This window comes from Hyalella azteca, unplaced genomic scaffold (genome assembly GCF_000764305.2).
Source record: "Hyalella azteca isolate HAZT.00-mixed unplaced genomic scaffold, Hazt_2.0.2 contig16633, whole genome shotgun sequence".
Taxonomy (NCBI): domain Eukaryota; kingdom Metazoa; phylum Arthropoda; class Malacostraca; order Amphipoda; family Hyalellidae; genus Hyalella; species Hyalella azteca.
This window is the reverse complement of record NW_025946448.1, coordinates 89,542-116,198: the sequence shown is the minus strand read 5'-3', so window position 1 is coordinate 116,198 and position 26,657 is coordinate 89,542. Positions and strand designations below refer to the sequence as shown.

The following is a 26,657-nucleotide window of genomic DNA, read 5'->3' as shown; positions in this document are numbered from 1 at the left end:
TGCTGCTGCTGCTGCTGGAAGACTGGAAGTGCTACAAGAAAATAAATACAAAAGTGAGACCAACAAGTGGAGTGACCAAAATCTCAGTTGTGCTCAGAAGTCAGACTGGCTGACTGGGAGGTGTGCTACCTGCATGCCTGAAGCCATCAAATTAAAAAAAATCGTTTGCCCTCTTCATCATGTATTCAGTCAGAGCTGTCAACTGTTGAGTCAAGGACTAAAGGTTTACTTACCCGTATGCCATATGGGCCCTACCGCCGAGGCTACCGGCCTACCTTAAAGTCTAAATCAATGTTGCAATGCCTGGATAAGTCAAATTGTGCTTGTGGAGATAGGTTCTAATGCACTGCACTGATGTCTGAGTCTGACTGCAGCCTTGCAGGTGCTTTAGGTTTACAGTGCTTAAAAGTTAGAGCCTATGGTAAACTACAAATTGATCATTTGTGATTTGTGGTTCTTTGATTAAATTGATTAGGCTATAAAAGAAATGAATATGGATGAGTATGATCAGAAGATATTGACAGCCAATATTTTCATCCAAACTCAAGTAAGTAAACAAAAGTACCGGTAATTTAATAAAACTAGAGACAAAACAGTCAAAACTGATCAAGTAATCAAGTTTTTGTTCCTTAGCAAATTTAAAAAAATTAAAAACTTGCAGGCTGCAACATAATTTATCAATGCTAGTATGCTACTGATGGGTGATGGCTGCCTTTTCCCTGTTTTAACACTGAGTCAGTGACAAATAAGAAAAACAGTCAAGCTTAACCATCATAATTAAAAATCACCTGTGAAACAATCATTTTTATCTATAATTTTAGGAAATTTCTGCTCGTTAAATTAAATTGTAACTACCTATGATAATGTAAATGAAAAAATGTTGGCTCAGAGAAATTTTGAAAGAGTTTCATACTAAAAACTGCCAAATTTACATTTATTTTAACAGCATTTGGTTGGTAGTATACTGCAATTTTTCTGATTTAACCTAATGATGGTAAAATTCATTCAATTTTTTGGTCTATCCCTAATTTATTTCATAAAAAATAAAAAACTGCACATAATTGCTGCAACTTTTTAAAAATGCCTAAGAAAAATAGATTTTACTTATAGTTTTTTGCAAAATCCTATGCAATATTGCAGATTAGGCTATAAGCCAAAATGGAAATTTTATTTTCCTGACAGGCTGATAGACATACCAATTTTCATAATTATGATGGAATTGGGATCTAGCTTACGGCAGTATATTTAGGAGAAATATCTATGTCTTTCCATTGAATTAATTAATTATACTGAGATGCACTTTAGTTTTTCTAATTTAGAAAGTTTGGGTACATTTTTCTGATTATGATATTTAGCTTTGGTAAATTCTGGTATATATATACATCTAGTACTGTAGTACATACCAGTACAGCTTTTACTGTGTAAGTAATACATTACATTAAAGTTGATGGCTTAACGCAGTTGACATTTGATTGACAGCTGTTAACATTTGATTGACATTTTCTTGTTCTTTAAAGCATGCAGATGTAGACATGCCATTTTTGGTGGCAAGATCCAGTATTTTGTGTCATACTTTGCATTGAGTGATGAAGTTAAATTATGTTTAAATTAATATTTTAGGTACCGGTATTCTGCAGAATTAGTAGCAATTTTTCTATTTAAAAAAAAAGGATGCAACAGAATTTGAATATATATATTAGCCTAATACTCAATTAACCTATTATTCTATTTCTTCCACTCAGGGCTCTAACCATAGCACAGAAAGTACCTAGATATTTTTCACACCTTCCCCTGACCAAGGCTAGGCTATTGTCTTCTGGCTTATTAAGTTGATATTGAGAGCAAATTTTACAAGTATTTTTACATTTTCAGGCTGCTGGGGCTCTCTACTCCAAGATACTATCAACGAAAAAAGATGGAAACAAATCTGATCAAGTAAGATCCAAATTTTCAACAAATTTATATGCATATATAACTATTAATCTACATTGCTATTAATTAAAAATGTAGTTCAGTTTTTGTTCCTGGTTGGTAAATACTACAGCTGATATGTATTTTACTCCTACAGACTCCTGAAATTGCAGCACTGTACCTGTCAGTTCGGAGAGGTGAGGCTGGTGAAGTTGGTGCTGCATTATCTGGGCTTTTGGCTCTTTTGAACAATGACATCATCACCCCCATCAAGCTGCTCTCTAATCTACTTGCTGATGTGCTCTCAGCAAAGGTACCAGCCCCTATCGTACAAGCAATCTCTCAAGTAATGCTTATTATGAGTGAAAAAGATTGGAGGAAGAGGAAAGACACAAATGATTTGATAACAACTTCAGCTTCTGAAAAAATTGAACCTGAAGCCTCAGGTTGTCTTACAAATCCCTTTTCTGGTCCTCCAAGTGGACCAGTGAGTCCATTTGTCACACTTGTGCGAAAGAAAATTGATTTGGCACCCTTAGTGCTGGAAGAGTGCTCATATTTACTGAACCATCCAGACAAAAGGTGAGATTGTCATTCAAATGATTGTATATATTATATAACCTGATAATGTAAACAAATAAGGTACCATAACACTTCCTAAAAGGCTAAGATGCTAATCTGCATAGAGGGCATCTGACTTGAGAATTTTTTATCAAGAATAATTTGCAACACCCTATGCTGAAAATAATTAATGTAATATGAACATATTTATTAATCTGGGCAGAGTACAAGATATCAGTGTGTCAATGGTGCAGCCATTGCTTCTGTACAGCTCATGTCTGATTGAGACAAGCAGTTGTGCCCTGCTGCTGTCACCCTTGTTGCAGCTGCTGCGTGAAGCATTTAGGAGCACCAGAAACTCGGACATTGTGTCTGCTCTGCTTACAGCTGCTCAACTTACCCGGGTTAGCCTCCAGCCTGCTGGTTCTATTCAATAAACCCATGTTTTAGAGTTTTATATTTCCAATCTACATAATCTACATGAGCTAGTATCAAAAATATTATCAAAAGTTTTTGAAAAATAGTATCAAAAATATTATCAAAAGTTTTTGGTTTTCATTTTTGTTTTGTAACATTGAAAAGGTTTTGACATACTTGTCAGGCATCTATTATAAATTCATTCAACTTGGATCATAATGGCATCTCATATTTCAAAAGTTGTTTATAATTATAAATACAATGCATTCTCATTAAGCAAAAAACTGTTTCTAACCTACATTCTGCAATGATCTCCTATTTAACTTCCATTGTAAAATGTAAATGCTTGTTTTCAAAAAAATCATATTCAAATAAATTCAAATTGCAATTTTTGAATAAACTTTCCCATCCTTGTTTACAAGGGCCCATAATCCCCCTTCTTAAATTTCTGTCCAGTTAATAATCCGCCAGGTGTATAGTGGATTTACACTTCAATAGCCTCTAAGTATTTAGAGTGTCAAGCCTCAATCAAACAAATTAACAAGAACACTAACTCTCACATTTATCTAGACTGCTAAGTTGAGTGGCATTTCTGCTGGGCCAACTGCGTATTATTAACTTTCAATTTGAGCAGGAATAGCGTTTGCCAATTTTATTCTCCTTCTGTAAATCTTATGATTCTTGATGAATATCCTGGAAAATATCATAGTTGTGTTATTCTGTATACTTTTGTTCTATGTTGATTAATTCTTATAATTTGTGTGCTTAGATTTCAAATTAAAGAATTTAACAACAAATGAAATGCCAAGTAAATTTAATAAGATATATAAATGGTGAATTGCTTGGCATTTTCTTTGTTTTCATATTTTTTCTCTGAAAATTTGTGTTGGAAACTATTAATTTCTCAATATTATTAGTTCTTTTCAATTCAGTACAATTGATTGTCTATTCACAAACAAAGTCTTCTCCCTTTATTTTATAATCATAATTATTGATGTTTACATGTACGGTTGCCTTGCAGAGTTGTAGTTCTGCTTATTTAAAATTTAATAAAATATATAAATGGTGAGTTGCTTGGCATTTTCTTTGTTTTCATATTTTTTCTCTGAAAATTTGTGTCGGAAACTTCATTTAATATTATTGTTATCGGTACTTTTTAATCCACAGCAATTGATTGCTTATTCACGAACTAAGTCTTCTATCTCTATTTTACAATCATAATTATTGATGTTTACATGTACGATTGCCTTGCAGAGTTGTAGTTCTGCTCAGTTGGAAGCTAAGATGTCAGTCCTCTGCACCATTGCAAGTATAGCTCTTGACAGCCACAACGATGCTCTCCAGCACTGCATACTGCCTGCACTTATCTGCACCTTAGGACCAGCTACGGTGAGCTACTTATCTGCACCTTAGGACCAGCTACGGTGAGCTACTTATCTGCACCTTAGGACCAGCTACAGTGAGCTAACTAATCTACATGAATGGTATCCAAAAGACTGATCGTCCAAAAAATGTTGTAGCAGATATTATCATATTTTACTTTCATCACCACATCTATTATTCATTGCCATTCATATGAATGTTATTATATTTTCAAATTCTTATAGACCATAGAATTCTTGTAGATATTTGATTTCAATCGGTGGATAGATTTTTTCTTTTTAATTTATTTTAGGTATTGCTTGACCAGACTTGGTTGTTGAATTTTACTCTGGAGCGAGATTATAAAACAATTTCTGTAGCTGCCTCCTCTTTCCAGCACATTCCTCAGGACTGTCCAATATTTGCTGCTGTCTTTTGGTCTTGAATCTGCCTATGTCTCACATTTTCTTAAGTCTCCTTGTCTGAAACTTGCGTCCTAACCCATGTTTCTCTTCTTGCTGAGCTGGCTCATCTCACTTTATTTACATAGCTTTTGCTGAACAATTAGTCGATCCTATGGGCATAGGGCAGCTCCTAATCTTAGTTACTGTGTTGTGTGGGAAACCAATACATTTAAATGTTTAATTAACGAGAACCTCATGTTCGTCATATCTTACTTGGTGGGATGTCCTGGCATCTTCCTGCTCTGCATATATTAGTTCAGACAGCGTTGTCATCTTTACTTCATACTGATGGGATTGCTCAAGTTTTGAGTTGTTGATAAAATTTTGAGGGTGTTGCCGAAGTTGCGGTGAGTAAAAAAAAACTATGTACCTATTTGAGATGTCAATGCTCTTTGTGTGAAACTGAGAGGTCTTCTAAATCCTGATCTGTCATTTTATTGTACTGTTTTTAGCACATTTCCTCATTTATGGAAAAAATTCACTATTGTGCTCACCATGCCCGTCTGTCCGTCCGTCTGTCTGTCCGTCCGTCCGTCCGTCCGTGACTTCGCGTTTTCGTCGACGAGAAAATGCGCTCTCTGTCACTCAATGCAGTGAGTACTGAGTTATATTTTTTATACTATTTCTTCTAATCTTTATTCTGTATTCATCTTGAAGCGAGTCTTCACCATCGATTGTTTTTCAGAATTGAATGATCACAAAAGTAAACCTTTAAATAAAAACTGTAGTACTCATTGAATGGCAGGCTACATTTCCCCATAAATCTTGATTACAGGTTGGGGATTCCAAAATCTCAGTCTTACTGTAAAGACCCATAACGAAATTGCATTCATTTCATTTTCTGTTAATTTGGCACTGTCTGATTTCGATCCTCAGTAGAATCATAGTGTAACCATTAGTTTGATGTGAATATTATATTTCTGTGCTGAGCAGGAAGGAGGCCTGTCGACTCGTACGTTGATGCGCCACATTGTAGCCATAGTGCCACGCATAGAGGGAGGCTGCGACGTTTCTGTGGGCGCCCTGGCTCTGGCTCTGCCTCGCGTCACCACCGCCAACCTCGTTACTCTTCTCAAATGTTGTTAGTGCCTTCATATCTTTTGCTTTATGTTAGCCTATCATTCAAGCTAATAAAAATATTGTACCAAATTGACACGAGATCTTTCTCCGTGTGAAGAGTTATCAATCAATTAGATATTTATCACAAATGTGATCTAATAGTTACAACCAATTTTTCTATCTCGCACTCCACTAATGCTTGTAGTTTACTTTTATAAATGATATATATACATGGCTAAACATTCTGAAAATTTAATGCTGCTATCGCGGAACAAAATTATATGCCATTATTTTTAATGAATACTTGCCCTGCAAGTCAAGTTGTCTCAGAGCAAGTTTGTTCACGTGACAGGCGGACAGCTGGTGAGCAGCAGCTGCAGCAACCCTCTGGTGTGCTGCACTCTGCTGTCGTCTGTGCTACAGATCCTGTCAGCGCCTTGCAGCACAGTGCCAGCACTGACTTCTGCTGCGTCTGCACTGGCAGCTTTAGTGCAGCACAAACAAGTTACTCCGAGCGATCTCAACATCACAGGTGAATTGATTTTGATGGGTGCAGCACAGTGCCAGCACTGACTTCTGCTGCGTCTGCACTGGCAGCTTTAGTGCAGCACAAACAAGTCACTACGAGCGATCTCAACATCACTGGTGAATTGATTTTGATGGGTGTTAAAACGGAAGCCGCATTACACTCTGGATTGATCTTAAAATGGCTTGCTGGCCACTTTATTTTTCATTGGTTTGATGGTTTCTATGTATTTTTCAAATATTTTGAGGCAACATGTTGATTCCCTTTATATTTTAGTGCTCATTCCGTATATAATTTCGTTACTGAGATTAGTCCGTCAAATCAGAAGAAAGTAAGTGTTTGTTTTTTTTACAACTGAGCACAAAATACTAATGTTTTCATATTGGTCACAAAGCCCCTTAAATTTTTTTACTTCTGCTAGCAGAATATATTATACCTTAAAATCTTATTAAAAGGCCACTTCTTTTCATTTTCATGTGTTGGCCAGTGGAAAATATAAAGATATGTATCACTCATACCAGTATCGTTCCCAGGTAACCCATATTGGTCTCAAGTAGTGCGAATTTTTCCGAGTCTACCTTCGCTTGTGACGATGGTGGAGGTGTGCAACCAACTTGTGGTTGACCCCGAGTTGTCTGATAGGTGGTTGAAAACTCTAGCTCAACCGCCCACCAAACTCAACACAGTCCATCGTCTCATGGTGACCGCGGTGTTCCTGTACCAAGGCAGCCCTCCACGAGCCGTTGTTGAGGCAGCTCGGGTAAGCTTTGTTTTTATGTCATTATTAGCGTAATATTTCCCAGTGTCCTGTAAAGTGTAGAGAAAGTTGAGCTCGCTGAAACTTACTCGTGAATGTTGATAAGTCATTTTTAGGTAGGGCGGTAGACATGGATCACTGAAGTGGAATCAATCTTTCATGGCTTGAAATGCTTCAGCACTTAAGTTTGTAAGAGTGGCTACAAGATCTTTTGAAAATATGGTTTTATAATTTATGGTTTTATCAAAAGACAAAAAATATATAATTTGTTGCTGCGTTTTTTGGGGTTGATTTGTCTGTTATTTTGTCTACTCAGAAGTAGACAAAATAAAAGACAATTAAATTTAAATTAAATTTATTATTTTTCATTTTTTCTGTAAATTTTATATTATTTACTTATAGTTTTTGTTTGCTAGGATTGTTGAAATGACGACAGAGCTGGACTGCAAAACGTTTTCCTTTATAAGGATATGATGAATTTCTGCGCCATACTCTTTGTTTTTGTATTTCTTGTTAATAAGCGATCTAAGCAATCAAGGAATTTTAGTCCCATTACTTCTTTAATATTTTTATTTGTTGCACAAAGTGTAATTCGTATAAATTTGAATTTTCTATTTAATGAAAATTTGAACAAATTTCAAAAAGTCAAATACAAAAATTAGTAACCAATTGCATAGATGGAAATCAATTTTGAAATTAATTTGTACTGCTAGAAACAACCCTCCATGTTGTTTTGGCTGTTCTCCAGGCTCTTGAGCGCGAAGTGGTGAGCACCCGAAGCGGTGAACTCGAGCTCTTCCCGCAGCTGCTGTACAGGCTTGCCAGGGACCGAGATCCCGACACCCGCCTCACTCTGCTGCACCTTATGCCCTCTCTGGCCTCCAACAAGGCATGTAGTGTCCTCACCCTGCTGCAGCTCATGCCCTCCCTGGCCTCCAACAAGGCATGTAGTCCTCACCCTGCTCCATTCTATGCCCTCTTTGGCCTCCAACAAGGCATGTAGTGTCCTCACCCTGCTCCATTCTATGCCCTCCCTGGCCTCCAACAACGCATGTAGTGTCCTCACCCTGCTGCAGCTCATGTCTTCACTGGCCTCCACTAAAATGCGTCTAGTGAGCCGAGCAGTTGCTCAGTTTCGCTCATGGAATGGCATCCATTAGATATATCACACCTCCTTTGTAAACGTAGTTCTTTCATTGTCTGTTACAAAAGATCTTGCAGATGTGTGTGCCTTTCTGAAGTACATTCATATTAGATTGCATTGAGCTACCTCGTTCTAACAAAATTATCTAAATTTTATGATTTCCCTAAATTTTCATATCACTGACTGTAGAATCATCAAGTATTTGTGCTTGTTGACTTAAGTTCGTGTCAATTAATTGCACCTAATTATCATTTAATGAACGTGACATTCATTCTATTTATTTGCATGGCATTTACGATGTACCGATGCTTGCAGATGTGTGTGTCCCTGATCCTCAAGACGCTGTTCTCGCTGTGGTTGAGCGCACCCTTGCGCCCCGTGATCCTGCGGGTTACCTACGACTTGTGGCGCGTCGAGCCGCGCGTCTACGCTCATCTTCTCAAACTTATTGCGGACGCCGAGCAGAAGGCCAAGCAGGGTGGCAAGTGGGACGGAGACCTCTGCGTTGCCCGCGCCTTCGTCATGGCACAAATATGCAAAGATACGTGAGTGTTGGCGTGTATTGAATACTAAAGTTTAGTGTACCCTAACTCGTGTTACAATAAGGTGGAAATTTGTGCGTCATGTTAGTTCACCAGGTCAGCACTGCAGGCGTCAGCGTCACAGCTAAAATAAGTAAAGATTACTGGATGTGGGCACCTATGTAATATAAACATGTTGCATATAAAATATAGGATACTATTTGTATTCTGGCGTAATCATGAACTTTATTTTTAGATTATAAATGGCTCACATAACTACGTTCTAAAAATAGGCGAAAAATATTAATATACTCTAATATTCCTCAGAAACATGAATGTTAGGTAACCTGATTCTGAACTTTATTCCATTTTTAGCGCATTTTCTCATTTATGGAAAAAATGCACTACTGTGCTCGCCATGTCCGTCCGTCCGTCTGTCTGTCTGTCTGTCCGTCCGTCTGTCCGTGACCTAAAGTTTTCGTCGACGAGAAAATGCGCTCTCTGTCACTCACTTCAGTGAGTACTGAGTTATATTTTTTCTTCATTGCAGTCCTTCCCAACACGGCGAAGAACTCCTCCCTATGTTATCAAACATTCTCAACGATAACAGCAGCAAGTCGAGCGTCGTGTACAGCAGCGGCATCAGCAGCAACTCGAGCGACCCCAGCCACAGCCTCCTCGTTTCAACGTGCGTGTGTTGCTTCACTCTGGACGGCATCACTGAGCTCATACGAGGCGGCGTGATAGACTTGCGCACCACGTGGCGCGTGCTGGCTCCCCAGCTCTCCAAAGACAAGCGCCCTGAGGTCATCGCAGCGCTCTGCAGAATGTTGTCTCTCGCCGCTAAACTGCAGGTTCGTTATGCTTCTTGAATGCCCCGCAACATTTTACTGTCAGGTTAGGTTGCCATTTGCGGCCCAACCAGAGAAAGCTGGTTGGTTTAATTTTTGCCTGTCTTTTAACCGTAAAAATAAGTGGGTAGCTATTCCTCTATTGCGTTTCACTTCTGAACACTACTTAATGATCAGTTGTACCGTCATTGCCATGTGGTTTTCAACCTAAAAAATCAAAGAGTGATGTCATTTCCTTGTAATGATAAGCCTCTGAATACAAGGAAAGTTTTAATTTTTTGTTATATATATTTCACATATATGTGGAATATATACGTATATATTATATTCCACATGAATACAATTATCAACCTCTGAATACACAGAATAATAATGAATGACACTTTAAAATTTATGGCTTGTAGACATTGGCATTGAAGAAAAATTTTTGCCCTGATCTCGTACGATTGTGTTGAAGGTTTGTTCGTATAAGCTATTTGAGAAAGTGGACTATTGAAGGAACACATTAAGACTTAAGTATAGAAGTTTTTGTAGAAATTTGTGACAACTTGACAATAAAGTAGAAAAAGAAAAAAACGTTCTGAAAAATGCAACAATTTCTACCTTTGACCTCACTGCCAAGTGCGTTTTTATGCCAATGCGGTGTTCAACACTTACCTGCCATACGTGCTATCCTTCATGGGTAATGTCAATATCACGAATATTTTATATTGTTTGTTACAATTTCCTTTCGGTTTTCAGATTTTAGCTATCAACAGGGCATAGCCAGCAGTTTAAACCGTCTGCTTAAGTATTTATTTCTCGCTTCAGTGATGGCCACAAAGTGGTAACTCTCAAGTTCAAGGGGCCGTGTGATGACTAATAAGTTGTAGGTTTGCGATTGAAAACTACCGAGTATTATTTGATCAGCACCAGCTTGCTTAGCTTTAGTTGGGGAATATTTCGTCCGTAGTATCTTACACATGCAGCTGCACCAACAAATTAATTGCATCTGCAGCAACATATTAATTGCATCTGCAGCAACATATTAATTGCATCTGCAGCAACATATTAATTGCATCTGCAGCAACATATTAATTGCATCTGCAGCAACAACATCTGCTCCAACATATTAATTGGCATGGCTCTGTTTTATCCTCGCATCCTCACTCTGTGAGCTACTGAATCATTGAAAGAATTTCTCCTCGTACACTAAGGAGATTGCTGTTCAAATTCAAATAACAACGAGGAGTCCATTGAAATTTTATTCTATTTAGAAATTATTCAAACGAGCAGTATCATGTATGCTTGTGGTTATAAAATAGCTTCTAGGTTATTACTATGAATGTTCACAGGATTTAGATTTTACCAGCTTACTGTGTTCCTTTTATTATAATAGTTTCACCCTGTTTTATTTTTCATTACATTTTTTTATCATTTTTCACACGATTGCTACCAACAGGTAAAGAGCGACGAATTCACCGCGTTTTGCACCAACACTCTGAACATCTTGTGGTCGTGGACATCTCACCAGAACAAGACTGTGGTGCGTGAAGCATACTTGGCGCTCGAGGAGTTCAACATGGCAAGCTTCGTCCTGAAGATGCTCCCTGCACACGCCCGTCACGGCATTAAGCTGCCAGACAGTCTGGCAGCCACGCCGTTTGAAGCTGCACGTAGACCAGAAGACGTTCTGACCTACGTTCCTGGCGAGGCATGGATAAGCCTGGTCAGAGGGGCCAAAGTGTCGCACATGCCTTACTTGGAGTCTTTTGTGCAGTCGTTAATAAGGCGCGAGGTTGCCGGTCTTTTCAAAGGAATGTACCTGACAGCCATTCAGGAAGCTAAGAGGAGAGGACTTAAAGGCAGTGGTGGTCAGCATGAACCGCTCTGTTACGACTTCATGAAAGAATATTCCACTCTGAAAGCTACTGTTGCCTTCCTACGATCGATACCCAAAGATTTAGCTGCTTGTGGGACTAAAGATGAGGGAGAGAAGTTGCTGAATACGTTGCTCATTTTCTTGAAGGCTTTGGGACAGCCTCTAAATAGGCCCTACCCTGCACTTGATTGGATATTGTTGTCCGCAGTCCAGGAGGCAGTGAACGAATGGTGCCAGAAACACGCAAAAGTTGACTGGGATGAACAAATTCGCCACAGCGTTTTTGGTATATTGGCCAAACAGTGCAACAAATCAGCAAGTGCTTCTACACTCATTTCCAAATATTTGGTCCCATCTGCATCAAATGGCTTGACCCAGAAAGATGAAATTAAACTCTTTGGCCTCATGGATTATCTTGGCCGCGGCATCCCACCGTCGACTCTTCAGCCATTCATTACTTTCACTCTCAACAGATACATCGGTGACGAACATCAGCTCAATCTTTTGCTGGACGCCGTACGCCCAGTTCTCACATCTGAATTCATACACGACACAAACCGCAATGCCCTTGGCAACGCAATTGAAAATCTGAACGATAAAATAGACCCCACGAACTCAGCGTTGTACAATAGCTACAAAGCGTGCGTGGCAGACCTGCCTTCCAAGCACATCGAGCGCCTGACCTCACCGTCCCTGTGGTGGGAAGTGACAGATGAGCGCCTCTACCGGGCGGCGGTGCTGCGCTGCCATGTCGCCGTGAAGGATCAAGAGGAGATGGCACTGCAGTGGCTCAACGATATCGTAGACTGTGCTGCCAGTTTACCTGGTGATCGCTCGGCATTGCTCAAAGAGATCGCTCGAGCCCTCACACTGCGTTATTCTGACCAAGAAAGTTCGTCATGGTTTCTGCAGCTGTTAGGACAGCTTTTAGAGCAAACGAAGAAAAAAGTCCCTGACAACCTGGTCGCCAACCACGAACACAATCAAAGGATATTATTCTACTCCGACCTCATCATCATATCTCTTATTGTGTGGTCTGGTAATTATATCCATTGCGGCATCGATAAGATCATTGACGAACCTGCCTTACGCCATCAGCTGTTGGTCTCTTCAATCGTGTCTCTGAACGAGAGAAGTCACTGGGACCAAACATTACCTCAGCTGCTCAATTTTCTCGTATCCTCTTATCATTACTTGAAGCAGTTTCTCGCAGCTAAGAAAGAACTCGTTGACTCGACGCTCGTAATTGCCAATATCTGCTCTGCTCTCAGCCAGCAGATGTGGAATAAAGTAGTCACCCTCTGTGTAGAGGTCAGCTCGTGAACAAGTTCAACAAAAATGCTACTATACGTAACTAAATACGTCAGCTCATTATTTCTGCTATGATTTATCAACTCTTGTAACCCGTGTTAGTTTGCCTTTAGTAACAAATTATACGTAATCGCGTAATTCGTTGGCAAGATTCTTCATCAGCTTACCGCATGTTCTGCCGAAGTAGACGAATGAATATTGTAATATTGTACTATTATGGTAAGTTCAAGTGTACGCTCTCGATATTGTGAACTAGTCATTCTAAATTTTCTTACTACTGCATTATGTATCTTGACTCTATCCTCAAACACGTAAATATTTGTGCTTCGGCGAAATAACCGTTATCGAATTATTTGAGAAAAATAAGTTAAATCTTCGTAGGCGTCTTATCAGGGTAAACGCAATAATGTTTAATGTTTAGATCGCATTGAACGAAATCCGCTGTCAAATAAGCGCGGAAGGATATAAAAAATCAACTTGTGTAAACAAATTTAATCTCGTGCTAAGTAGCAAACAAGTGTAGCGTCACAGACCCTTGAAAAAATGTCCTTAAAGGAATTCACGCTAACAGTATTGCACGTATGAGAAAGGCGAAGTACTCAATTGGCTTCGAGGTATTAAGGTTTTCTAAATCTTGATCAACGTCGTTGTATTTCATTTAGAACATAATTACTTCAATGAACATTATTATTTATTACCGCATTTCAGAGCCTTGTTACGAGTGTCCATTGGTGTGACGAGTATTCTATACAAGATATCGCATTATCTATTTGTGTACCTTAACTAACATGAATGAATACAAATCAAACGGAATGTTTGAAAAGGCTTGAGAGTGGAAAAAATATCTAGTTATTTTACTAACCTAAACATTGCTTGCTATTGGTGTTGGAGAGCGGAGCATAAGGGTGCAAAAAAACGAGAACGAATTCTTAACCTAGATTTAGATATTTTTTTTAATATCCTTTGCAAAGAAAGATTAAAGGCTAGGCATAATGGGAATGCTATGAAATTAATAAGCGATAGTGGACACGGCAACAAGATAATGAAAATTAAAGCGTGTTTAAAAACATTGTGCACATTCTTGAGCCACATTTTCACCAATTATGAAACGTGTATTTTTACTGAATTCTGTAGGAAAAACTCGAATGATAATTGACTTCGACTAAATTGCAGCATCTGAAACGCAGTCTTATGTGGAGCATTAAAATAAACTGTACTGTTGTTACCTGGCAAAGGGAAGTGATTCAATTGGCTGAAATTGGGGTAACAATATAAATAGGATATTCTTTGGTAGCACCTTTCTTTTCAGCGACCATGTGAATCAGGTTGCCCGACATATGCACCTTCTGAATGTGACTGACCATCACCTCGCTGGAGTCTTTAGTGAGGCCGCATTCTTCGCACTTAAACCCACTTGTCGATGGCAACGAACTGAGTCCTATTTTTTTGCCATCACCTGATTTCACCTTCAAGTTTGCTTTCGATTTGCCAGTATTTACTTTTGAGCGGTCAACGATCCCAGCCTTTTGTGCATCCGGGGGGCATATCAACGACGAAGTCAGCCGTTCTTCAGATGGTGAGCGCTTTATGTTAGCCAACGTAGGTAGATGGCCTGAAGATCCCAAGTCTTCGTGTTCTTTCAGATGGATCTCGAGACTTGATGTTCCATAGAAGCATATTAAACATTGACTGCACGCATACGTACGTCGGTCATCGTCGGCCTTCGCAGAACTTTTATTTTTGCCGCTGCCACAGGAAGTATTAACTTCATCGATAAATGAAATTCGTTTCTTACTTTTGTTCCTACGCTTGTCACCAGTAGAGCATTCACCACTCGTATCTGTCTTACCGCGAGACTCCAAGCACGAAGCATCCAGTAAATCACCAGTTAAGGTTTGCAGGTACGAGCAGGTGGAAGGTACGCCATTAGAAGTGACCGTGATGGCCAAGCGGTTCATGAAATCTGGATGCAGAGTAGTCATGTGAATCAAGATATTGGCAATGTTATTATCTTGCTTTCCACACTTCTCGCACCGACCAGATAAACTTCCATGAATTTTTAGATGGTTGATAAATTCGCTGGTTTTCTGGAAAGCGTTTTTGCAGCGCCAGCAGCTAAGCTGCTTCTTCAAATCGCTTAAAACGGCAGAGAATGACCCAGACGAATCATCCAAGTCATGGTCACTCCGCATGTGAGCCGTTAAAACTTTACGACTGCACGTCACATAGCAACATACGCCACAAATATGCACTTTGTCTTTTATCCTATGCCTTATGAGTTCCGCGGCGGAATTGAAATTAGTTAGACACGATAAGCAGCTGTCCTCACCGAGCGGTCGTGATGGATCCAGTGTCTTGCCAGCCTCCTGATGCGCCGGTGGCCGAGTAGGCTTGCACGTGGTCATCGTAGAAATGGCATCACAAGAACGACTGACTTCTCTTTTAGTGACAGAGTTTCGGGATACAGCAGGGCAGTAATCTGATGCACCTTCTTCACTACTTATTGAATCGACCATTGCTTTCCCAGACAGGCCATGGACTGACATCATGTGCTCAACCATGGGCGAGAGGGAAGTGGTAGAGTGATTACATAGACAGCAGGAGTGACACTGAGGTATCTTAAGATCTTTCATAACAGACTTTGAGGGGACCGCAGTATTGCGTGACAAACTTTTCGCAATAGAAGTGCCAGTTTTGTAACATATTGTTCCGTCTTTGAAATCAACCGAACCCAGTATTGAAAGGAGGGGGTGTTTCTTTTCGACGTGAAGTTCTAGGTTCATGAGGTCTATGAACTTCACGCCGCACTCACTACACATATTCCACTTAGTAATAACATTCGAGTCAGATTTATCAAGAGTTTTAGGAGTTGGCACGACGCGATTAGAACTAGTAGACAATGAACATGGAGATGAAACGAAACCAGTAGAGGAACAAGCAACAGAAGGAACGGAGGAAGCATTTATGCAATTGTTATTACCTGATAAACTGGAAGGTACAGAATGAGAGGCAGAACTTGCTACAACTGATATATTCATTCCCGACTGGACACCGGTTATGTTATTATGCATCAAGGATGGAAGTTCAGAGGACGATCCACTGGATGGCAGGTTGCTTGTAGGCAAGTCGAGTATAATTGAAGACGAGTACTGGGGTGCAATTGTGGAAGCATGGGCCAAGTGGCCCCCATGTTGAGCACTATGATGAGGAAGCGATGGTTGCAGAGTAGGCTGAGGCTGGTTCGGTTGCTGCAAAGAACTCAGAAGCAAGTCCTGGGACAGGAGATGCGAAGGCTGGTGTTGCAAATGATTATTTGATTCAGCATGGATTTGGTCATTGTGCTGGGGAGTTTGATCTTGTTGAGTGTTTTGTTGCTGCATTTCCGTCTGGTGTTGAATCAAGTGAGGATGAACCGGGTGCTGAGGCTGCATATATGATAGATGAGGATGCACGATGTTCTGTTGCATGGACGAGTTTGGATCGTGGCTGTAGTATGCAGGAGCAGGAAAGATGTAGCCAGTAGGCAGCAGAGGCTGGTTCAAGGATAAATTTGATACGTTTGTGTCAATGGTACCAACATTAGGACCAAGATACTGCTGGCAATTAGGGTTGGGATTATTTAAAGGAGTAATGCCACGATTGAGCACAGGAGCGTGACTAGTTTGATGAAAGAGCATGTGAGAGGAAGACTCAATGCAGTTATTTAACAAACTTTGATGACTCACTTTTTTATGCTCATGAAGCTGCAATTCTGAATGAAAAAATGTATTACACTCAGGGCACTTGATTCTTTCCAAAGGCATTAACCGGCTTGACACATAATTAAGAGCAGAACTACTTGCACCATCTACGCTGGCAGTTGAAGTGGCCATTACATAAGTGCGAGATGCAGAAGCATCAATGGTGGCTTCATTAGGAGAAACTAATGAGTTGTTTTGAAGGTTGTTAGTTAGGTCACTGACACTTCGAATATCTTGGCCTCGTGTCACTTCAACCCATAGTTGACTGTTGGCATTGTGATGTCTCTCACAATGCAACTCAACGTTTACTTTATCACAGAAGCGTGCACCGCAGACGCTGCATTGGTAAGGCTTGTGAGTCATAGATGCTGGTCGGCTGACCCGTGATTTCTTCCGAGGTCCAACAGAATTTGAAGGCAGCGAGACATTCTGTGGTAAACAATGAAATATTAGGAAAATCTATAAACTTTTGACTATGCTGTGTGGAATACACTATGTATTCCTTGGCCAGATTGAATATTTGCTGCTAAAGTGAGCAAAATATTAGTTTCAGAATTGTCTGGTATGCCAATTTTATTGCATTCAAGTTATATACATATATGTGCACTTATTTATTTGTTTAATTTTGGCAATGGAAAATGGTGCAAATGCCTTCATATACCGTCAAACATGGTAATAAGAGACTGGCATGTTAAATCAGGACAGTCCTCTGTCATGGCATAAAAATGTTATAGCAGTGAAACTAATTAAAAAATTACAAAACGAAAAAAGCGAGCATAGATTTTAAATTTTTCATATCTCTCAGAGATAATCTCTGTAGCATAAAGGAAGTTAAGAAATCATACATCTACTAGCTTTAAAAATTCCCTGAAAAAAAAGNAGATCAGTATAAGAGACAGCAATGAACGCATGGAACTAAAACAAAGCTTAATATAAAGGAAAAACTAGAGAAGTGACGGAATTACCTACGATGTCGGAATATACCGCGTTTACCCTAATTAACCTAAACTATAATTTATTTCTTAAAAAAAATTATGTTGTCATAATAATATTAAATAAATATATAAACCATGGGATTATGGGAAGCGTGTTTAACATGACGCTTAGCAAGTTGGCTTTAGTTTAGGACTTCCAGCAAGAAAGAAACTAAAATTAAGCCATCAATCAAATTCAAATATCTTACCTTGGATTTCAGAGTGAGTTTGTTTGCAAGTTTTCGGTTTTGTCGCGCAACTTTTTGCACAAGTCGTCGGCAAAGAGCTCCTCTTTTATGTTTTGTTAAATGCTCAGAGTCTCGGAAAGTTCGATGACAGTTGCTGCACTTTTCGCCTAGACTAACGCGGGAGTGATTGCTTTTATTTGTGAAATTTGTATTAGATGATTTCAGAGGGACATTTTTTTGATCAAAGTCCAGAGATAAATTGCCATTTCTAGGAGGATAAAGATTCTTCTTACGCATGATATCAGTTGTTCCTCTCATTGTTTCCTGATATGAATTCTTCAAAATGTAATCTGTAACATTACGTCTTTACCCGAACTTCTCTTACCCAATAAATTAGGATTCCCAATGCTAGGCTGAATGTCCGCAAATTGTGGTTTAACGGAAAGCATGCGAATATTGGAATAGTTGGGCAGAAGTTCTTTTAATGCGTTCTCTTGATGATCATAGAGTATTTCTCATTAGAAGTTTTCTTATTATTTTTTCTCAATCGGTAAATCAGACTCGGAAGATTTGAAAATTCAAATGTGAGTTATCCAAGGGACTTCTATTATGATTGTACGCGCGGCGTTTCGAATATTAAATTTGGGGCCTGTAGGCCTAGCTTGTGTTTATTTTCTTCTTTTGGTATGTGTGTTCATCTTCATCATTTGTTCGTGATGTTTCTTCTTTTTATTTTTTTTTCGTTTCGTCTCATGCTGGTTTTTTCTTATTGACGATTTGAAATTTTTGTGTAGACTGTTCTATGCATTGTTGAATTAATACAATATTAATTCAACCAAGGTTTTATGTATACCTGTTGTTTACAATAACTTGTTTGCCAGTCCGGGGTTAATTTTTTTTAATCGCCGTCGGATCTGCAAGTCTACACGAACGAGGAATTAAGACCTATTTCTGCCACACATTCAAGTACAACTCGAGAATAAAGCCGATATTTAACAATTTCTGAAGACATTAACATTAGGATTATGGCGTTTCATACTTTATTATGTATAATATATTGGTGTCTGCGTTCATTAAGCCGCTTGACTTGTCGCCGATTCTTAACATCGCAGATTATTTACAGCTTGTTGCGGGTCTTGAACACACAACTCAATGCACAATTTTGCTGTGCTTAACCGCCTAGCCTCCTCATCGATTCTTACCAGAACAAGTAGCTGTGATCCAACCACAACTCTCTGCTTCAATCCTGGTAATATTTTCAACTGTAAGCACTGGGCCACCCTGCCCTGGTCAGCCTGGGCCACCATTAACCCCTTACCGCCGTATGTCACTCTCCGCGAAAATAAATTTCAAATGAAACTATACGTAAACTATTGAGTGTATCAACCTGAGGACGTCTATACGAAACGGATAACATTTTAAAGTTGTCGTACGTGGCGGCAACCATCAGTGCAAGTCATTTTGCGCTCACTAGAACGTATCCTTTTTGGGAAGTAGGCTTGTGATAATGTTGCTCCGGTTACTCATGTCCGGCGGTAGATGATTAACATCTTACATACATGCAAGGCTTACATATTTGCACCCGTTCTTAAAACCAACCAAAGTATCGCCTGCGATGTCCAACAAGTTAGCGTAACATTCTGTAGTAACTTCTTTAACATTTTGACTTATGATAGCATTCTGATAACATTCTGACCCGTGATAGCATTCTGACTCGTGATAACATTCTGACTCGTGATAACATTCTGACTCGTGATAACATTCTGACTCGTGATAACATTCTGACTCGTGATAACATTCTGGCCCGTGATAACATTCAGACTCGTGATAACATTCTGACTCGTGATAACATTCCGGTCCGTGGTGACATTCCGGTCCGTGATAACATTCTGACTCGTGATAACATTCTGACTCGTGATAACATTCAGACTCTTGATAACATTCTGACACGTCATAACATTCTGGCCCGTGATAACATTCTGGCCCGTGATAACATTCTGGCCCGTGATAACACTCTGACTCGTGATAACATTGGTGGATGTCCGGAGAGATCCAAAGCGTTCGATTCAGGGCTTATTGGTGCACAAAATTGGTGGTGCACGACTGCGCTCCCCCAACGGCATAGTGAGAAAGTAAGGTAACTAAATTAACACTGCCATCAAAAGTTCTATTTGTAAAAAAGTCTTAAGAATGAAATGCACGTGCATTATTTAAAGACATATATAAATGAACAAGCGAATTCACGATAAGTACATCAGTAATCGTACACAATCGTACTACGTAGCTATCAGACCTAAAATGTGAAGTTGAACATTAAAGAACACTAAATTCGTCTGGGTCCGTCCGTACCGTGTTCGAGACTGGTCCTCTAGCTCCGCTGGCCTGCAGCCGCACCCGTCCATGACCGACGAAAGAAGTAACCAAAATATAAGAACTTGGTTTCAAATAAATGGTTGACATCGTCCAAGGTAAATCCAAGGTATTTACTTGCCAGACAACCGGCCAATTTCTGCGTCCTGTCACGCCCATCCAGGCGGGCGACTCAATCGAGAGTGAGCCAACCCAGGCTCATGTTCAATTTCAGCTTCGAGTAATGCGTCGGAATGAAAGAAGAAGAGCGCGAACGACAGTCAGAAAGTCGGGCCGCTACAACGCAAGTTGTGAACATCCAGCTACGGTAAAGAGATAACAATTTTAATAAATTGAAATTGTGTGTAAAGTCGAGTCTACGCCAGTTTTTAAGATTATTTATTTGATTTTTGAGGATATTCAGCGGTGAAAAATCAGCGGTGAAGACGTCTAAATTCATACAACTTGTGTACGCAGTATTATATGAGAAATTTTGGAGAATTTACCCATCCTTTCTCTACTGCTTTCGAAGCATCAATGAAAATCCCGTTTCGATGGGACTTGGAATATCAACTGAAGATATGTTATTTCGAATTTATTTGCTAATAAAATTTTTTTATTTATATCCTATTGGCATGTAGGTGAACAAAACCACTCAGAAATCGATATTAACTTCGTTTATTTTTATTTTTTCTTTCTTCACAAATTAGCGTCAGAGTGAAATAATCATGGATGTACTAAATCAACCATGTAATCAACAACCAGGGTTGCGTGCCAAAACCGTCCCACATTCAAAATATCTGCATTTATAGGAAAACATTAGAAACTATCAGCAATTTTTTCTCTATCGAATTATTCCGCTCAGAACTGGAGGCAAGATTCCGAACCATATTGGGCATCCACCCACCCCCTCATTACCATTTATTTTAAATTAGTATGACCAAAGTTTAACAATATATTTTAATTTGCGATCGTTGTAAGAGCTTTTGGGTATTGGATTATTCATGAAAATAAAGTTTTGCTTATTTCACTTTGGAGATTACTCATTGGGTGCTGACGACGCTTTAACTGCAATTCAGCGAAGATCACGAATATAACATACTAAAAATTGTGCATAAATGGAAACTCTCATTTTCCTCCATGTACTCTCCTTTGAACTGGTTATAATTCAGATCAATAGCGAGATATTTGTTAGCTTCTATTGAAAGATTCATAAAGTCGCAGAAAGTTTTAATTATAAACTTTTCGATTAGCAATGCCCTCGTATCCTACTCTTAACGAATAAGCTAAGATGTGGTAGAGATTTTGCTCATTCCCAGTGAAAATTTACAGACGCGTCAGCTTCTGATTTGGAGTACCAGAAGCTGGGGCGACTCTAAACTTTGTAAGGGTTGCGACCAAAGTGGTAGACAAACTCGCCAAGAAGTTGTGCTTCATCGTAAAACCAATGTTACTTCTCAGTGTATACAAGTACTTTCAATTTTAAATGGATTATTCAAAAAATATTCTTACTTTGCGACGTTTTCTAAACAATAAATTGCAACAATAAATTAATAATTAGTTATTAAGGAGTAGTTAATAAGTTACAAGGAAGTTTTAGTTTGGTTACAAATCTATAGACGAGACATGCAGATATCCTTTTTATACATACCATGAATATAGAGTATTTCAAGTTTTACATCATATCCTACATTTACATAATGATTACCTTTAGCACTGCATTATTCATTAATGATCAAACTATAATTAAATCTAAAGCTTGTTGAGTGAGGGTAATGTCCCTTTTACGATCGCTAGTACTTTACAGTCTCCCCTACAGACACAATAAGTCTTCTCACAGACACGCGAAAGATTTATTTTAGTTTAGAGCAATTAACGTTTTATATTTCAGAGTCAATTGTGAGTCACGGGAATTTAATATTATGTTATGTCTATCATAGAAGTGAATTGAGTTCGAATACTAGCTCTCATATTAAAAATGTTTGCAAGCTGAAGACGTTTTTCTTGCATTGAAGTGACGTTAAAATAAGATGAGCTATAACTAGACTGATATTAATTTAAGTGTACCCAACATTGACAAATAATTTGCATTTCCTCTTCAAAGCATGAGATCAAAACGTAAGAGAAAGTAAGAAAAGATATAAAATAACCGAAGCAAGCTACGCGTTTAATTATGAAATGTTGTACTGTACTTCAGTGCATCAAGCTGCCAGTTTTGTCGAAATGAAAACCAGCACTTTTAAGTAAGCCATTCTGCAACGTCCCCACGTTTGTTGCCCGAGTATCGACATAGACTAATACAGTCAGGTTTATCTAAAAGTCGTTTATTGAATATTGGTATTCGGTTCTCTCATCATATCCCGCTTTTGCCGTGAATATTGAACTAATATTTATAGAAACAACAAATTTTCATTCAATTAAATCTTATAAATCACAAATATATTTTAAACCATAGTGCAGAATCGGAGCGACTGTGAATTTTGTCTTCGTTTTCATCCGCATCAAGGCAACAGCCTATCGTGGCGTCGGCGCATAACGAGGATCTTGCTCCTGGACTTCTCCGGCAGTCGGTGGAGTGTACCTCTGATCAGCAGGCAACGCTCCTTCCTCAGGTAATTGACCCGGCAAATAATCTTTCCAACTTCGGAATAAGTACCGAGTAATTTTTCTTAATTGCCGAAATTTACAATAGGTAGCTCCTTCAGCCGACTCTACTTGCTGGGTTTGAATGAGAAGCCCACGCTCCCGTAAAGTTTGCTCGAAACGCTCCCGAACCGATGCCTTTTTGGAACGTCGTTTCCTTTTTGGTGAATCTTCGACCTGATTTAGTTGGTGCCGGCTGTCCACAGCTGGCTCCAGTGAGCTGTGACTTGCAGCGAGGCTTGAGCTGGACTGACTCACCAATGACTCAGGTGCTAGCTCATGCGACTCCAACCTTATCTTCTTGTTATCTTTTTCATTTTTGGATATATGACCTAAAAACTTGCCTGATAATCGTAATTGAGATGCTGTTGTCCGATGGTCTCTCGAAATGCCGCGCTCACCTCCGTTGAAATATCGCATTGTTCCCGCTGAATCAACGCTGACCATTTTTTTTTCTTCCAACATGGGATTTGGCCCACCAGTGAATTTAAATTTACAGATGCTAACCTCAGTATTTGGATCAAGTGATGGCATATGCATAGACGATCTCTTTTTCCGAACACCACTTCTCGATGGGGCTCTGGTAGATTGAGGAAGATGGATAGGGGTTGGAGTATCAGTTGACATCCTATCAGGAGATGGCATGTATCCTTCGCTCGGAGTCAGTCGTTCGCGAGCAGCTTCCTCCAGTCTCAGATGCAAAGATTCTTTCAGAAGGGAATGAACGTTTCGGTGAGGAGGAGTCATGTGAATTGGACTGGGTGAGTGAGGATGAGGTGAACCAACCGGTGGTGGTGAAAAATGCGGCCAAACGGGAGGAGAAATTGGTGGTAAATGAGATGATTGAGAACACAAAGAAGGCGTCGATTGACCAGAGCTTAAGCCATCTTCGGTTTTCAATCTGTAGTCGTGCATCCAATGCGGATGATGACCCAAAGGGGCTGCCCAAGGTCCGTATTCTAGCGGGGGTGACATAGGAGTCCGGGATTCATTAGACCTCCTAGCTGAAGTTTCGGGGGAGCGAATACTTGCTGATGGCGGCCTCAGAATATCATTATAAGTGCCTATTGGCTCTTCTTTCACTCGATGACTCCCAATGCAAGCTTCCCCGTCAAGTTTCAGCGTTGAATCTCTAACACAGAGATTCAGAGGCTCGTTTTGGTCTGCAAGAGCTGCACGAAGAAGCGATGTGTAACTTCTACTTCTTGCCATGCTCTCCTGATCCATGGCCGCGTATTGACTACCCAATGATGTACTAATATCTCCGGCCACATGTAGTCTCGGCGAAGCATCTCGCATGAGGCTTTGTCCGAGAGATAAACCATCGCTGTGCCTGCTCCTTCTGCCATCTCTTTTCTGTGTCCCGTCAAGAGACCTGTTATGAGTGTTATTTGAGTCTTCTTCTGAAATACTCGGAACAGGACTTGGCGTAGAGCTTCCCAAAGTGGCTCGAAGTCCATGCCTGGAAGCCATCATAATGGATGGTACAGACTGTGCTCTTGCTAAGGCTGCTTGGTGTAGAGCTGCTTGCTGGAGATGTGGTCGGTTCAAGAGGAGCTCTCTCAAGAGCGCTTCCGTAGCCCCATGTCCAGCTTCGTGAATCGTTATCGGTCGAGGAGTCTTCGACCCTCCCCGACTTCCCTTTCCTTTATTGCGAGACGTTGGCGTCGAAGCTGTTTTGGCTGCTGCTAAATCCGTGGAAACTGATGAGGTTATTGGTGGAGGCGGAGGTGGTGGGGGAAGTTTGTGCTCCTGACGTAAACTGGCTTCGTAGTGATCGAGGTACTCGGGAGGCAAAGCTTGGTGATGGAACTTCAACTTGAAGAGACGCGGCCTCCGTCGCCCTCTGCAGAATAATAAAATAAATTAGCGTTAATCGTTATTGTAAACGTCGAAATGAATTTTAATCCCTCGTATTAATTTCTCGGGTATTTTATATAAATTTTTAAATGATTATGTTTGAAAAGTGTGGACGCATCAAGACATCTTTAGTCTTCTGACAATGAAGCCTGCATTGAGATCTGTCAGTAAATGAAAATGTGACTGGATATGTAAAACTTTTTATATTGGAAGTAAAAGCATGAAGAACAATGAAAATATTGGCTAGCATCACATTATTTTAATACACACAAATTGATACCTATAAAATAATCCCATTGAGAAAGCCCAGGAGGCAATGTGTTTACAGGCCTCTCTTCAAAGGCCGCAGCTGTGAATGGTCATGTACATATAGAGAGATCATAGCTCACATATATGGCACTCCCATAAATTGTACCAATTTTCTTCACAAGAGCCAGGCTTCCAAATAGGTTAGGCTATCGAGCACACGTACCTCTTCTATGGCCCACAAATGGCGGTCTAGCTCGGCCAATAATGCCATAAGAGTCGTGTCTATGATTCTTTAAGTTTTTCTTTATAATCAATGTGAGTATTGGACGCCGTGTTAGGAGTGTAAGCTGAGCTGTGTCCGATGGACGTTAAGGACAGTTTTTAGGTGTCATGAAGGAAATGTGATACACTAACGCACACTAAAAACTATGATACTGTATGGTTATTGCGGCAAGGCAACGAATGAGGCGGTGGCCCCAACAATTGTTGTGAACTAATTTAGGAAATTTGTAATGCTATGGCTCGGGAGTATGTGGCATGAATCTCATACGGTTCTGAGAACCTTGAGTATCACGTTATATAATTTATTCCTTTTAATTTATTCGTTGTATAATTTGTTCCGTTTAATATATTCCTTGAATTCTATTATTCAAATCTACTCTCGACTCGATCTTATCTTTAAACCAAAATGCCACACATTTGTTTCTCATAATTTATCGATCAATTTAAAAAATTGCGTACGGGAGGCCAATTTACGTACAGCATCGATTTCTTAAATTGAAGTCGATCGATGCGCGCAGTTGGACAAATATTGACACGTATCCGAGCAAAGACACTCAAGAGCTTAGAGTTGACCGAAGGATGTCGGTTCCAACAGACGTCAGATTAGGAATCGCTGCCTAATTAGTTCATTGTGGGCACTGCAACAGAGACTACGCCCAATTTGGCTCGCCTGTATCGCCGTCCTTCATCTCAGTTTTTCTGATATCGTAAAGGCTGGTCGGTCCGAGCCGGTGCTCAGAACACCGGTTTACTCAACGCAACGGAAGATCTTGGGAGTTGCTGGGAAATGTTCCAGCTTAAAAGTGTGATAAATAATTGCACTAATAAAAGATTTTGATGCAAACTTTTCTTTTACATAGTTCAGCGAAATGTAAGATGGACGTGATGATACAAAATATATACTCGTGGTTTGTGCTCTCACAAGGACCACATCACAAGGCGGGTAGCCTGCGTCTCCTGCTGCGAGGAACCCTGTAGCGCGATCGCTGGAAATTGTGGGACTGAATCTCGGTGTTGATCGCAAATAAGGCGCTGGTCAGTCAAATATGGTCACCTCACAACTACATATCACATCCAACAAACTATTAGGCTTCTCTATATAGGCTAAAGTAGTTCTATAAGTGGCGGTGTGCCTAGAAACTAGGCTTCGAACAGCCGGCAGCGCGGCGCGGTATTCTTTCACAACAAATTACCACGAAATTCTGTAGTGATATTTTATACACAGCAATTGCATTTTTTAATATAAATAAATTTCCATGAAATCTTTTTTCACAATGCGTATGATTTACGGTGCAGCTGTGATCTCTTATCTTAACAAATTATCTGTTGGCTTGCAATGTTTTTCGCATGGTCATCATTCCGCATTAGCCCCATCAATCTTTTTTCACCTGTAATTAATTTTGTAACATCAAGGGAATGATCTCAAGACCGTTTAATATTTGAAAACACATTTGAAAGTAAAGAATATCAATAATTTGTAGCCGAACAGACAAATATAATTTTTACTAAATCTTTGAAGATCTCGTATGCAAAGGATGACAAAAATTTTAAACAGAATACGTCTTCGCAATCGATGGGATCTCGCAACTTTCTCTGGGCCATAAGAACCTCCTCCGGTCGCCGCTAA

At 39.8% G+C, this 26,657-nt stretch overlaps 3 protein-coding genes across 3 annotated transcripts in view; 1 reads left to right on the top strand and 2 right to left on the bottom strand.

The window, feature by feature from the left end:
- Positions 1-215: 215 nt before the first annotated feature.
- On the top strand, positions 216-13,589 carry LOC108664333 (focadhesin-like). The gene is made up of 12 exons (XM_018150909.2): positions 216-547; positions 1,873-1,935; positions 2,069-2,493; positions 2,696-2,876; positions 4,144-4,278; positions 5,649-5,796; positions 6,127-6,306; positions 6,834-7,060; positions 7,806-7,946; positions 8,517-8,746; positions 9,273-9,576; positions 11,015-13,589. Exons 1-12 carry the CDS (start codon positions 488-490, stop codon positions 12,755-12,757), a joined length of 3,837 nt encoding a protein of 1,278 aa, XP_018006398.1. The 5' UTR covers positions 216-487; the 3' UTR covers positions 12,758-13,589.
- LOC108664334 lies at positions 13,226-18,046 on the bottom strand. The gene is made up of 2 exons (XM_018150910.2): positions 17,669-18,046; positions 13,226-16,914 (listed from the first exon to the last, which is right to left on the bottom strand). The coding sequence occupies exons 1-2, from the start codon at positions 17,963-17,965 to the stop codon at positions 13,990-13,992; spliced, it is 3,222 nt and encodes a 1,073-aa protein (XP_018006399.1). The 5' UTR covers positions 17,966-18,046; the 3' UTR covers positions 13,226-13,989.
- A 2,612-nt stretch (positions 18,047-20,658) lies between these two features.
- LOC108664335 overlaps positions 20,659-26,657 on the bottom strand; it is a 35,821-nt gene continuing 29,822 nt past the window's right edge. Inside the window, exon 4 of the mRNA XM_018150911.2 lies at positions 20,659-24,485. Within this exon, the coding sequence (XP_018006400.1) occupies positions 22,511-24,485 (1,975 nt within the window). The 3' untranslated portion in view covers positions 20,659-22,510. The remainder of the gene's footprint in view (positions 24,486-26,657) is intronic.